This window comes from Salmo trutta, chromosome 12, assembly GCF_901001165.1.
Source record: "Salmo trutta chromosome 12, fSalTru1.1, whole genome shotgun sequence".
Taxonomy (NCBI): domain Eukaryota; kingdom Metazoa; phylum Chordata; class Actinopteri; order Salmoniformes; family Salmonidae; genus Salmo; species Salmo trutta.
The window spans coordinates 42,660,886-42,672,767 of record NC_042968.1 but is presented as its reverse complement, the minus strand read 5'-3'; the positions used below and the strand labels follow the sequence as shown (position 1 = coordinate 42,672,767).

Here is an 11,882-nt window from a genome sequence, read left to right as displayed (position 1 = left end):
GTGATATGCAACTTTTCAGGGAAGTTAGGAACCAATATACACAGGCAGTTAGGAAAGCTAAGGCTAGCTTTTTCAAACAGAAATTTGCATCCTGTAGTACAAACTCAAAAATGTTCTGGGACACTGTAAAGTCCATGGAGAATAAGAGCACCTCTTCCCAGCTACCCACTGCACTGAGGCTAGGAAACACTGTCACCACCGATAAATCCACGATAATTGAGAATTTCAATAAGCATTTCTCTACGGCTGGCCATGCTTTCCACCTGGCTACCCCTACCCCGGTCAACAGCCCTGCGCTCCCCACAGCAACTCGCCCAAACCTCCCCCACTTCTCCTTCACCCAAATCCAGATAGCTGATGTTCTGAAAGAGCTGCAAAATCTGGACCCCTACAAATCAGCCGGGCTAGACAATCTCTTTCTAAAAGTATCTGCCGAAATGATTGCAACCCCTATTACTAGCCTGTTCAACCTCTCTTTCGTATCGTCTGAAATCCCCAAAGATTGGAAAGCTGCCGCGGTCATCCTCCTCTTCAAAGGGGGAGACACTCTAGACCCAAACTGTTACAGACCTATATCTATCCTACCCTGTCTTTCTAAGGTCTTCAAAAGCCAAGTTAACAAACAGATCACCGACCATTTCGAATCCCATCGTACCTTCGCCGCTATGCAATCTGGTTTCAGAGCTGGTCATGGGTGCACCTCAGCCACGCTCAAGGTCCTGAACGATATCATAACCGCCATCGATAAGAGACATTACTGTGCAGCCATATTTATCGACCTGGCCAAGGCTTTCAACTCTGTCAATCACCACATTCTTATTGGCAGACTCAACAGCCTTGGTTTCTCAAATGACTGCCTCGCCTGGTTCACCAACTACTTCTCCGATAGAGTTCAGTATGTAAAATCGGAGGGCCTGTTGTCGGGACCTGTTACCTCCCTCACTAGCTTTAAGCACCAGCTGTCAGAGCAGCTCACAGATCACTGCACCTGTACATAACTCATCTGTAAATAGCCCATCCAATCTACCTCATCCCCATACTGTATTTATTTTGTTCCTTTGCACCCCAGTATCTCTACTTGCACATTCATCTTCTGCACATCTACCATTCTAGTGTCTAATTGCTATATTGTAATTACTTCACCACCATGGCCTATTTATTGCCTTACTTCTCTTATCCTACCTCATTTGCACATGCTGTTTATAGATTTTTCTACTGTATTATCAATTGTATGTTTTGTTTACTCCATGTGTAACTCTGTGTAGTTGTATGTGTCGAACTGCTTTGCTTTATCTTGGTCAGGTCGCAGTTGTAAGTGAGAACTTGTTCTCAACTTGCCTACCTGGTTCAATAATGGTGAAATAAATAAAATTCAAATATGTTGACTGAGTCTGTACATAGTCAAAGCTTCCCTTATGTTTGGGTGGGTCTCTCTCTCTCTCTCTCTCTCTCTCTCTCTCTCTCTCTCTCTCTCTCTCTCTCTCTCTCTCTCTCTCTCAATATCAGCACTTTGACTTTCAGGATCTCAATTCCTTCCATTATCAGCCGATCCCTGATGCAGTATAATTACAAGGTGATGGTGTCTGTGTTAATGTTCTAGTGCTATAGTGCCCTCTTGTGGTATAGATACTGCACTACACAGCATGCCAGGGCTTTTCAATACTCCTTACTATAGAATACCTTACTATGTACACTGAGTGTCACATTTTCAGGAACACCTTCCTGATATTGAGTTTCACCCCCCTTTTGCCCTCAGAACAGCCTCAACTCGTCGGGACATGGACTCTACAAGGTGTCGAAAGCGTTCCACAGAGATGCTGGTCCATGTTGACTCCAATGCTTCCCACAGTTGTGTCAAGTTGGCTGGATGTCCTTTGAGTGGTGGACCATTCTTGATACACACAGGGAAACTGTTGAGTGTGAAAAACCCAGCTACGTTGCAGTTCTTGACACAAACCAGTGTTCCTGTCACCTACTACCATACCCCATTCTTTTGTCTTGTCCATTCACCCTCTGAATGGCACACATACACAATCCATGTCTCAATTTGTCTCAAGGCTTAACAATCCTTCTTCAACCTGTCTCCTCCCCTTCATCTACACTGATTGAAGTGGATTTAGCATGTGACATCAATAAGGGATCATAGCTTCACCTGGATTCACCTGGTCAGTCTATGTCATGGAAAGAGCAGGTGTTGCTAATGTTTTGTCCACTCATCGTATGTTGTACGCAGTGGAAGAGAACACAGACTTGTATTTGTAACATTGAAAATACACTCAGGGAAGGCAGCTCTACCGCGCGGTAACAAGAGACGTTTAGTTTGGCGCAAGAGCGCGCCGGGAACCTGAGAGCGCGCCTGGTCAGTAGGGAAATGCCGTCAACACGGTGCTCGGTAAACTTTGAAAAGAAACGAGAGTGAACGAAGAAGTTTGTGGACACGCTTTGACAGTCATTTCAACATGGTAAGAACTTTTTTAAATGGCTCTATATTTCTGTCTATTTAACTTTATTCTAATGGTTATCTGTATGCGTCATCTAAGGTCTTGCGCCGCACAATTGCCCTTGATATTTGGTGATGCAGGCTATGAAGTCCCATCAAATGTGCCTACAATAAGTTGCTAATAAGAGCTGGCCGACAGTCTAGTAGTAATAGTATGTAATAACACTAGTTATAAACTGGGTGGTTCCAGCCCTGAATGCTGATTGGCTGGCTGCCATGACCGTATACCACAGGTATGATAAAACATGTATTTTTACTGCTCTACTTATGTTGGTAACCAGTTTATAATAGCAATAAGGCACCTCTTATTGCGCTGGTCGTACCTAAGAACAGCCGTTAGCCGTGGTATATTGGCCATATACCACATCTCCTCTGGCCTTATTGCTTCATTATAACACTAGTTATAACAGGTTATACTCATAATTCATATATTGTAATGATCCTTTAAAAAAAGACAAGTTTTTTTTTGTACGTTAGGCTAAATGTTTCTCTGATTCTGTGATGTTGACCATGTTACACGTCTCCATGTTTGTTATTGTACAACTCCAAGCAGACACCACACTGCACCTGCTGAACTATCATATTATTCTGTTCTTTTACACAGGGTTTACTTCTATAATGGGAGGAATAGAGAACCCATCTGAGACAGCTATATTACACATCATAACCACGGCATCGTCCCCGTCAATGACTGCAGGCATGGCCCTGTTCAAGCAGCAGACAGTGGAGGATTTCTACGATATCGGAGAAGAATTAGGAAGGTACAGTATTCCATAGGGGCGGCAGGTAGTCTAGTGGTTAGAGCGCTGGGTCAGTAACCAGCAGGTAGTCTAGTGGTTAGAGCGCTGGGTCAGTAACCAGCAGGTAGCCTAGTGGTTAGAGTGTTGGACCAGTAACCAGCAGGTAGCCTAGTGGTTAGAGCGCTGGGTCAGTAACCAGCAGGTAGCCTAGTGGTTAGAGTGTTGGACCAGTAACCAGCAGGTAGCCTAGTGGTTAGAGCGTTGGGCCAGTAACCAGCAGGTAGCCTAGTGGTTAGAGCGTTGGGTCAGTAACCAGCAGGTAGACTAGTGGTTAGAGCGCTGGGTCAGTAACCAGCAGGTAGCCTAGTGGTTAGAGTGTTGGACCAGTAACCAGCAGGTAGCCTAGTGGTTAGAGCGCTGGGTCAGTAACCAGCAGGTAGACTAGTGGTTAGAGCGTTGGGTCAGTAACCAGCAGGTAGACTAGTGGTTAGAGCGCTGGGTCAGTAACCAGCAGGTAGACTAGTGGTTAGAGCGTTGGGTCAGTAACCAGCAGGTAGCCTAGTGGTTAGAGCGTTGGACCAGTAACCAGCAGGTAGCCTAGTGGTTAGAGCGCTGGGTCAGTAACCAGCAGGTATCCTAGTGGTTAGAGCGTTGGGCCAGTAACCAGCAGGTAGCCTAGTGGTTAGAGCGTTGGGCCAGTAACCAGCAGGTAGCCTAGTGGTTAGAGTGTTGGGCCAGTAACCAGCAGGTAGCCTACTGGTTAGAGTGTTGGGCCAGTAACCAGCAGGTAGCCTAGTGGTTAGAGCGTTGGGCCAGTAACCAGCAGGTAGCCTAGTGGTTAGAGTGTTGGGCCAGTAACCAGCAGGTAGCCTAGTGGTTAGAGCATTGGGCCAGTACCCAGCAGGTAGTCTAGTGGTTAGAGCGTTGGGCCAGTAACCAGCAGGTAGACTAGTGGTTAGAGCGTTGGGTAAGTAACCAGCAGGTAGCCTAGTGGTTAGAGCGTTGGACCAGTAACCAGCAGGTAGCCTAGTGGTTAGAGCGCTGGGTCAGTAACCAGCAGGTAGACTAGTGGTTAGAGCGTTGGGTCAGTAACCAGCAGGTAGACTAGTGGTTAGAGCGCTGGGTCAGTAACCAGCAGGTAGACTAGTGGTTAGAGCGTTGGGTCAGTAACCAGCAGGTAGCCTAGTGGTTAGAGTGTTGGACCAGTAACCAGCAGGTAGCCTAGTGGTTAGAGCGCTGGGTCAGTAACCAGCAGGTATCCTAGTGGTTAGAGCGTTGGGCCAGTAACCAGCAGGTAGCCTAGTGGTTAGAGCGTTGGGCCAGTAACCAGCAGGTAGCCTAGTGGTTAGAGTGTTGGGCCAGTAACCAGCAGGTAGCCTACTGGTTAGAGTGTTGGGCCAGTAACCAGCAGGTAGCCTAGTGGTTAGAGCGTTGGGCCAGTAACCAGCAGGTAGCCTAGTGGTTAGAGTGTTGGGCCAGTAACCAGCAGGTAGCCTAGTGGTTAGAGCATTGGGCCAGTACCCAGCAGGTAGTCTAGTGGTTAGAGCGTTGGGCCAGTAACCAGCAGGTAGACTAGTGGTTAGAGCGTTGGGTAAGTAACCAGCAGGTAGCCTAGTGGTTAGAGCGTTGGACCAGTAACCAGCAGGTAGCCTAGTGGTTAGAGCGTTGGGCTAGTAACCAGCAGGTAGTCTAGTGGTTAGAGCGTTGGGTCAGTAACCAGCAGGTAGCCTAGTGGTTAGAGCGTTGGGCCAGTAACCAGCAGGTAGCCTAGTGGTTAGAGCATTGGGCCAGTAACCAGCAGGTAGCCTAGTGGTTAGAGCGTTGGGCCAGTAACCAGCAGGTAGTCTAGTGGTTAGAGCGTTGGGCCAGTAACCAGCAGGTAGCCTAGTGGTTAGAGCGTTGGGCCAGTAACCAGCAGGTAGCCTAGTGGTTAGAGCGTTGGGCCAGTAACCAGCAGGTAGCCTAGTGGTTAGAGCGTTGGGCCAGTAACCAACAGGTAGTCTAGTGGTTAGAGTGTTGGGTCAGTAACCAGCAGGTAGTCTAGTGGTTAGAGCGTTGGGACAGTAACCAGCAGGTAGTCTAGTGGTTAGAGGGTTGGGCCAGTAACCAGCAGGTAGCCTAGTGGTTAGAGCGTTGGGTCAGTAACCAGCAGGTAGCCTAGTGGTTAGAGCGTTGGGCCAGTAACCAGCAGGTAGCCTACTGGTTAGAGTGTTGGGCCAGTAACCAGCAGGTAGTCTAGTGGTTAGAGTGTTGGGTCAGTAACCAGCAGGTAGTCTAGTGGTTAGAGCGTTGGGTCAGTAACCTGCAGGTAGCCTAGTGGTTAGAGCGTTGGGCCAGTAACCAGCAGGTAGCCTAGTGGTTAGAGCGTTGGGCCAGTAACCAGCAGGTAGCCTAGTGGTTAGAGCGTTGGGCCAGTAACCAGCAGGTAGCCTAGTGGTTAGAGCGTTGGACCAGTAACCAGCAGGTAGACTAGTGGTTAGAGCGTTGGGACAGTAACCAGCAGGCAGCCTAGTGGTTAGATAGTTGGGTCAGTAACCAGCAGGTAGCCTAGTGGTTAGAGCGTTGGACCAGTAACCAGCAGGTAGACTAGTGGTTAGAGCGTTGGGCCAGTAACCAGCAGGTAGCCTAGTGGTTAGAGCGTTGGGCCAGTAACCAGCAGGTAGCCTAGTGGTTAGAGCGTTGGGCCAGTAACCAGCAGGTAGCCTAGTGGTTAGAGCGTTGGACCAGTAACCAGCAGGTAGACTAGTGGTTAGAGCGTTGGGACAGTAACCAGCAGGCAGCCTAGTGGTTAGATAGTTGGGTCAGTAACCAGCAGGTAGCCTAGTGGTTAGAGCGTTGGACCAGTAACCAGCAGGTAGCCTAGTGGTTAGAGCGTTGGGACAGTAACCAGCAGGCAGCCTAGTGGTTAGATAGTTGGGTCAGTAACCAGCAGGTAGCCTAGTGGTTAGAGCGTTGGGCCAGTAATCAACACGTAGACTAGTGGTTAGAGCGTTGGGACAGTAACCAGCAGGTAGCCTAGTGGTTAGATAGTTGGGTCAGTAACCAGCAGGTAGCCTAGTGGTTAGAGCGTTGGGCCAGTAACCAGCAGGTAGCCTAGTGGTTAGAGCGCTGGGTCAGTAACCAGCAGGTAGCCTAGTGGTTAGAGTGTTGGGCCAGTAATCAACAGGTAGACTAGTGGTTAGAGCGTTGGGACAGTAACCAGCAGGTAGCCTAGTGGTTAGATAGTTGGGTCAGTAACCAGCAGGTAGCCTAGTGGTTAGAGCGTTGGGCCAGTAACCAGCAGGTAGCCTAGTGGTTAGAGCGTTGGGTCAGTAACCAGCAGGTAGCCTAGTGGTTAGAGCGCTGGGTCAGTAACCAGCAGGTAGCCTAGTGGTTAGAACGTTGGGAGACTCAGTAATATGACGTAGCTGAAAGACCTGTTTGAAGGTAGACTCAGTAATATGACGTAGATTAAAGCTCTGTTTGAAGGTAGACTCAGTAATATGACGTAGATTAAAGCCCTGTTTGAAGGTAGACAGTAATATGACGTAGATTAAAGCCCTGTTTGAAGGTAGACTCAGTAATATGACGTAGATTAAAGCCCTGTTTGAAGGTAGACTCAGTAATATGACGTAGATTAAAGCCCTGTTTGAAGGTAGACTCAGTAATATGACGTAGATTAAAGCCCTGTTTGAAGGTAGACTCAGTAATATGACGTAGATTAAAGCCCTGTTTGAAGGTAGACTCAGTAATATGACGTAGATTAAAGCTCTGTTTGAAGGTAGACTCAGTAATATGATGTAGATTAAAGCCCTGTTTGAAGGTAGACTCAGTAATATGACGTAGATTAAAGCTCTGTTTGAAGGTAGACTCAGTAATATGACGTAGATTAAAGCCCTGTTTGAAGGTAGACTCAGTAATATGACGTAGATTAAAGCCCTGTTTGAAGGTAGACTCAGTAATATGACGTAGATTAAAGCTCTGTTTGAAGGTAGACTCAGTAATATGACGTAGATTAAAGCCCTGTTTGAAGGTAGACTCAGTAATATGACGTAGATTAAAGCCCTGTTTGAAGGTAGACTCAGTAATATGACGTAGATTAAAGCTCTGTTTGAAGGTAGACTCAGTAATATGACGTAGATTAAAGCTCTGTTTGAAGGTAGACTCAGTAATATGACGTAGATTAAAGCCCTGTTTGAAGGTAGGCTCAGTAATATGACGTAGATTAAAGCCCTGTTTGAAGGTAGGCTCAGTAATATGACGTAGATTAAAGCCCTGTTTGAAGGTAGACTCAGTAATATGACGTAGATTAAAGCCCTGTTTGAAGGTAGACTCAGTAATATGACGTAGATTAAAGCCCTGTTTGAAGGTAGACTCAGTAATATGACGTAGATTAAAGCCCTGTTTAAAAGGCTTCCTTTGATCCTGACTCACAATGTGTTGTTCTGTTTTTGTTCACATTAGAAGACCACAAGGTGGATGTTATAACATGGTCATAGACATGCAGCTCATCACTACAGGCCATTAGGCTCTATGTGCAGCTCTATCTCAGTTCCCTCTCTGTAGCTTTACCCAGTCTGGAAACAAACACAGTTCAAAACTACATGTTTCAAAGAGATGAAGGGAATCTTGGTTGAGTTAACATTGTTTTCTTCCTGTACTGACCGAGTTCTCAAACCACTCAGGCTGTACTCAGTGACCCAGTAGTTTATATGAAGTCACTTCTCGAGAGGCAGCTGAGCTGACAGGCAGTCACTCCTCCTCTAGAGGCAGCTGAGCTGACAGGCAGTCACTCCTCCTCTAGAGGCAGCTGAGCTGAAAGGGAGTCACTCCTCCTCTAGAGGCTGAGCTGACAGGCAGTCACTCCTCCTCTAGAGGCAGCTGAGCTGGCAGGTAGTCACTCCTCCTCTAGAGGCAGATGAGCTGACAGGCAGTCACTCCTCCTCTAGAGACAGCTGACAGGCAGTCACTCCTCCTCTAGAGACAGCTGAGCTGGCAGGCAGTCACTCCTCCTCCAGAGGCAGCTGAGCTGGCAGGCAGTCACTCCTCCTCTAGAGACAGCTGAGCTGACAGGCAGTCACTCCTCCTCTAGAGACAGCTGAGCTGGCAGGCAGTCACTCCTCCTCTAGAGGCAGCTGAGCTGACAGGCAGTCACTTCTCCTCTAGAGACAGCTGAGCTGACAGGCAGTCACTCCTCTAGAGACAGCTGAGCTGGCAGGCAGTCACTTGTCCTCTAGAGGCAGATGAGCTGACAGGCAGTCACTCCTCCTCTAGAGACAGCTGACAGGCAGTCACTCCTCCTCTAGAGGCTGAGCTGGCAGGCAGTCACTCCTCCTCTAGAGGCAGCTGAGCTGACAGACAGTCACTCCTCCTCTAGAGGCTGAGCTGACAGGCAGTCACTCCTCCTCTAGAGGCAGCTGAGCTGGCAGGCAGTCACTCCTCCTCTAGAGGCAGCTGAGCTGACAGGCAGTCACTCCTCCTCTAGAGGCAGCTGAGCTGGCAGGCAGTCACTCCTCTTCTAGAGGCAGCTGAGCTGGCAGGCAGTCACTTCTCCTCTAGAGGCAGCTGAGCTGGCAGGCAGTCACTTCTCCTCTAGAGGCAGCTGAGCTGACAGGCAGTCACTCCTCCTTTAGAGGCTGAGCTGGCAGGCAGTCACTTCTCCTCTAGAGGCTGAGCTGACAGGCAGTCACTCCTCCTCTAGAGGCAGCTGAGCTGACAGGCAGTCACTTCTCCTCTAGAACTGGCAGGCAGTCACTTCTCCTCTAGAACTGGCAGGCAGTCACTCCTCCTCTAGAGGCTGAGCTGACAGGCAGTCACTTCTCCTCTAGAGACTGAGCTGACAGGCAGTCACTGCTCCTCTAGAGGCAGCTGAGCTGACAGGCAGTCACTCCTCCTCTAGAACTGGCAGGCAGTCACTCGTCCTCTAGAGGCTGAGCTGGCAGGCAGTCACTCCACACACTGCAGTTTAAAGATGGCCTCCTTCTATCTTTAGAAATGTGTGTCTATGTTTAATCACACAGCTACACTATGAATGAGGAAGTGGAGTGTTACTTTACCTCACTGTCTCACTGTACTGACAGTAGAGGAAAAACACATGGAGTCACGGTCACTGTCTGTGCCCCAAATGGCCCCCTATCCCCTATGGGCCATGGACATAAGCAGTGCACTTTACAGGGAATATACACTCTTAGAAAAAAAGGTTCTATCTAGAACCTAAAAGGGTTCTTCGGCTGTCCCCATAGGAAAACCCTTTGAAGAACCCTTTTTGGTTCCAGACAGAACCTTTTTGAGTTCCATGTAGAACCCTTTACACAGAGGGTAGAACCCTTTACACAGAGGGTAGAACCCTTTACACAGAGGGTAGAACCCTTTACACAGAGGGTTCTACATGGAACCCCAAATAGTTCTGTCTGGAACCAAAAATGGATCTACCTGGAACTAAACAGGGTTCTCCTATGTGAATAGCCAAAGAACCCTTTTGGAGCCCTTTTTTTCTAAGAGTGAAGGGTGCAGCTATGGTACACAGCCACTGAATGACCGTTGACTTAATTCCCTCGTCCTCTTGGTGTCCTTTCTTTGCTCTGTTGTATGTGAGGATAAAAGCCCAGAGTTGGGTCAATACATCCAAGTATTGGAAGTATTTGAGGAGCGCTTGATTTAGCTCAGAGTGACTTCTGGTGCTGTTCTACTGGTTCCATTGTACAGGGGACAGAGTACTAAATCAAGTGCACCAAAGTATTTCCCATATGCTACCATAGGCTACCATAGGCGACCATAGGCTACCATAGGCTACCATAGGCTACCATAGGCGACCATAGGCGACCATAGGCTACCATAGGCGACCATAGGCGACCATAGGCGACCATAGGCTAGCATAGGCGACCATAGGCTACCATAGGCGACCATAGGCGACCATAGGCGACCATAGGCTACCATAGGCGACCATAGGCTACCATAGGCGACCATAGGCGACCATAGGCTACCATAGGCGACCATAGGCTACCATAGGCTACCATAGGCGACCATAGGCTACCATAGGCGACCATAGGCGACCATAGGCGACCATAGGCTACCATAGGCTACCGTATGCAGTGAACACAGGTGTGTACAACAGCGAATGGTATTTGGATATGTTTAGTTGTCTGTGAAAGTGTATGATGTAAAACCCCAGAGTTGTCAGGCTTAGCTTACACTGCTGCGTTGCCACTACACTATGAATAGATCGGTAGCCTCGCAGGAAGAAATGTCTGAACATTCTGTAGGACAAATTGAGTTAACTCTTCACACATACCACACCTTCTGACTGCACCGTGGTCATTTACAGTGTTTAAAGAGACAGTGTTTCCACCGCAACAAACATTAGAAATGTAATATTATAATAATACATGAAAATCCTCTTGACAATATCCTCTGATACGGAAATAACATACCGTCCCATCTGGCCTTCGTCTGATCGGATTCTGCAGAGACCACATGTTGTAGGTGTTAACATACCGTCCCATCTGGCCTTCTTCTGATCTGATTCTGTAGAGGCCACATGTTGTAGGTGTTAACATACGGTCCCATCTGGCCTTCTTCTGATCTGATTCTGTAGAGACCACATGTTGTAGGTGTTAACATACCGTCCCATCTGGCCTTCTTCTGATCTGATTCTGTAGAGACCACATGTTGTAGGTGTTAACATACTGTCCCATCTGGCCTTCGTCTGATCGGATTCTGTAGAGGCCACATGTTGTAGGTGTTAACATACCGTCCCATCTGGCCTTCGTCTGATCGGATTCTGCAGAGACCACATGTTGTAGGTGTTAACATACCGTCCCATCTGGCCTTCGTCTGATCGGATTCTGCAGAGACCACATGTTGTAGGTGTTAACATACCGTCCCATCTGGCCTTCTTCTGATCTGATTCTGTAGAGGCCACATGTTGTAGGTGTTAACATACGGTCCCATCTGGCCTTCTTCTGATCTGATTCTGTAGAGGCCACATGTTGTAGGTGTTAACATACGGTCCCATCTGGCCTTCTTCTGATCTGATTCTGTAGAGACCACATGTTGTAGGTGTTAACATACCGTCCCATCTGGCCTTCTTCTGATCTGATTCTGTAGAGACCACATGTTGTAGGTGTTAACATACCGTCCCATCTGGCCTTCTGATCTGATTCTGTAGAGACCACATGTTGTAGGTGTTAACATACCGTCCCATCTGGCCTTCTTCTGATCTGATTCTGTAGAGGCCACATGTTGTAGGTGTTAACATACCGTCCCATCTGGCCTTCTTCTGATCTGATTCTGTAGAGACCACATGTTGTAGGTGTTAACATACCGTCCCATCTGGCCTTCTTCTGATCTGATTCTGTAGAGACCACATGTTGTAGGTGTTAACATACCGTCCCATCTGGCCTTCTGATCTGATTCTGTAGAGACCACATGTTGTAGGTGTTAACATACCGTCCCATCTGGCCTTCGTCTGATCGGATTCTGTAGAGGCCACATGTTGTAGGTGTTAACATACCGTCCCATCTGGCCTTCTGATCTGATTCTGTAGAGACCACATGTTGTAGGTGTTAACATACCGTCCCATCTGGCCTTCTTCTGATCTGATTCTGTAGAGACCACATGTTGTAGGTGTTAACATACTGTCCCATCTGGCCTTCGTCTGATCG

General features: G+C 48.0%; 1 protein-coding gene across 2 annotated transcripts in view; it reads left to right on the top strand.

Annotated features, from left to right (window-relative positions):
* Positions 1-2,355: 2,355 nt before the first annotated feature.
* Positions 2,356-11,882, top strand: part of LOC115203578 (death-associated protein kinase 2-like) — a 45,959-nt gene continuing 36,432 nt past the window's right edge. For both annotated transcript variants that reach the window (XM_029768365.1, XM_029768364.1), the window contains exons 1-2: positions 2,356-2,462; positions 3,105-3,261. In XM_029768365.1, coding sequence (XP_029624225.1) covers positions 3,119-3,261 — 143 coding nt within the window. In that variant the 5' untranslated portion in view covers positions 2,356-2,462; positions 3,105-3,118. The remainder of the gene's footprint in view (positions 2,463-3,104; positions 3,262-11,882) is intronic.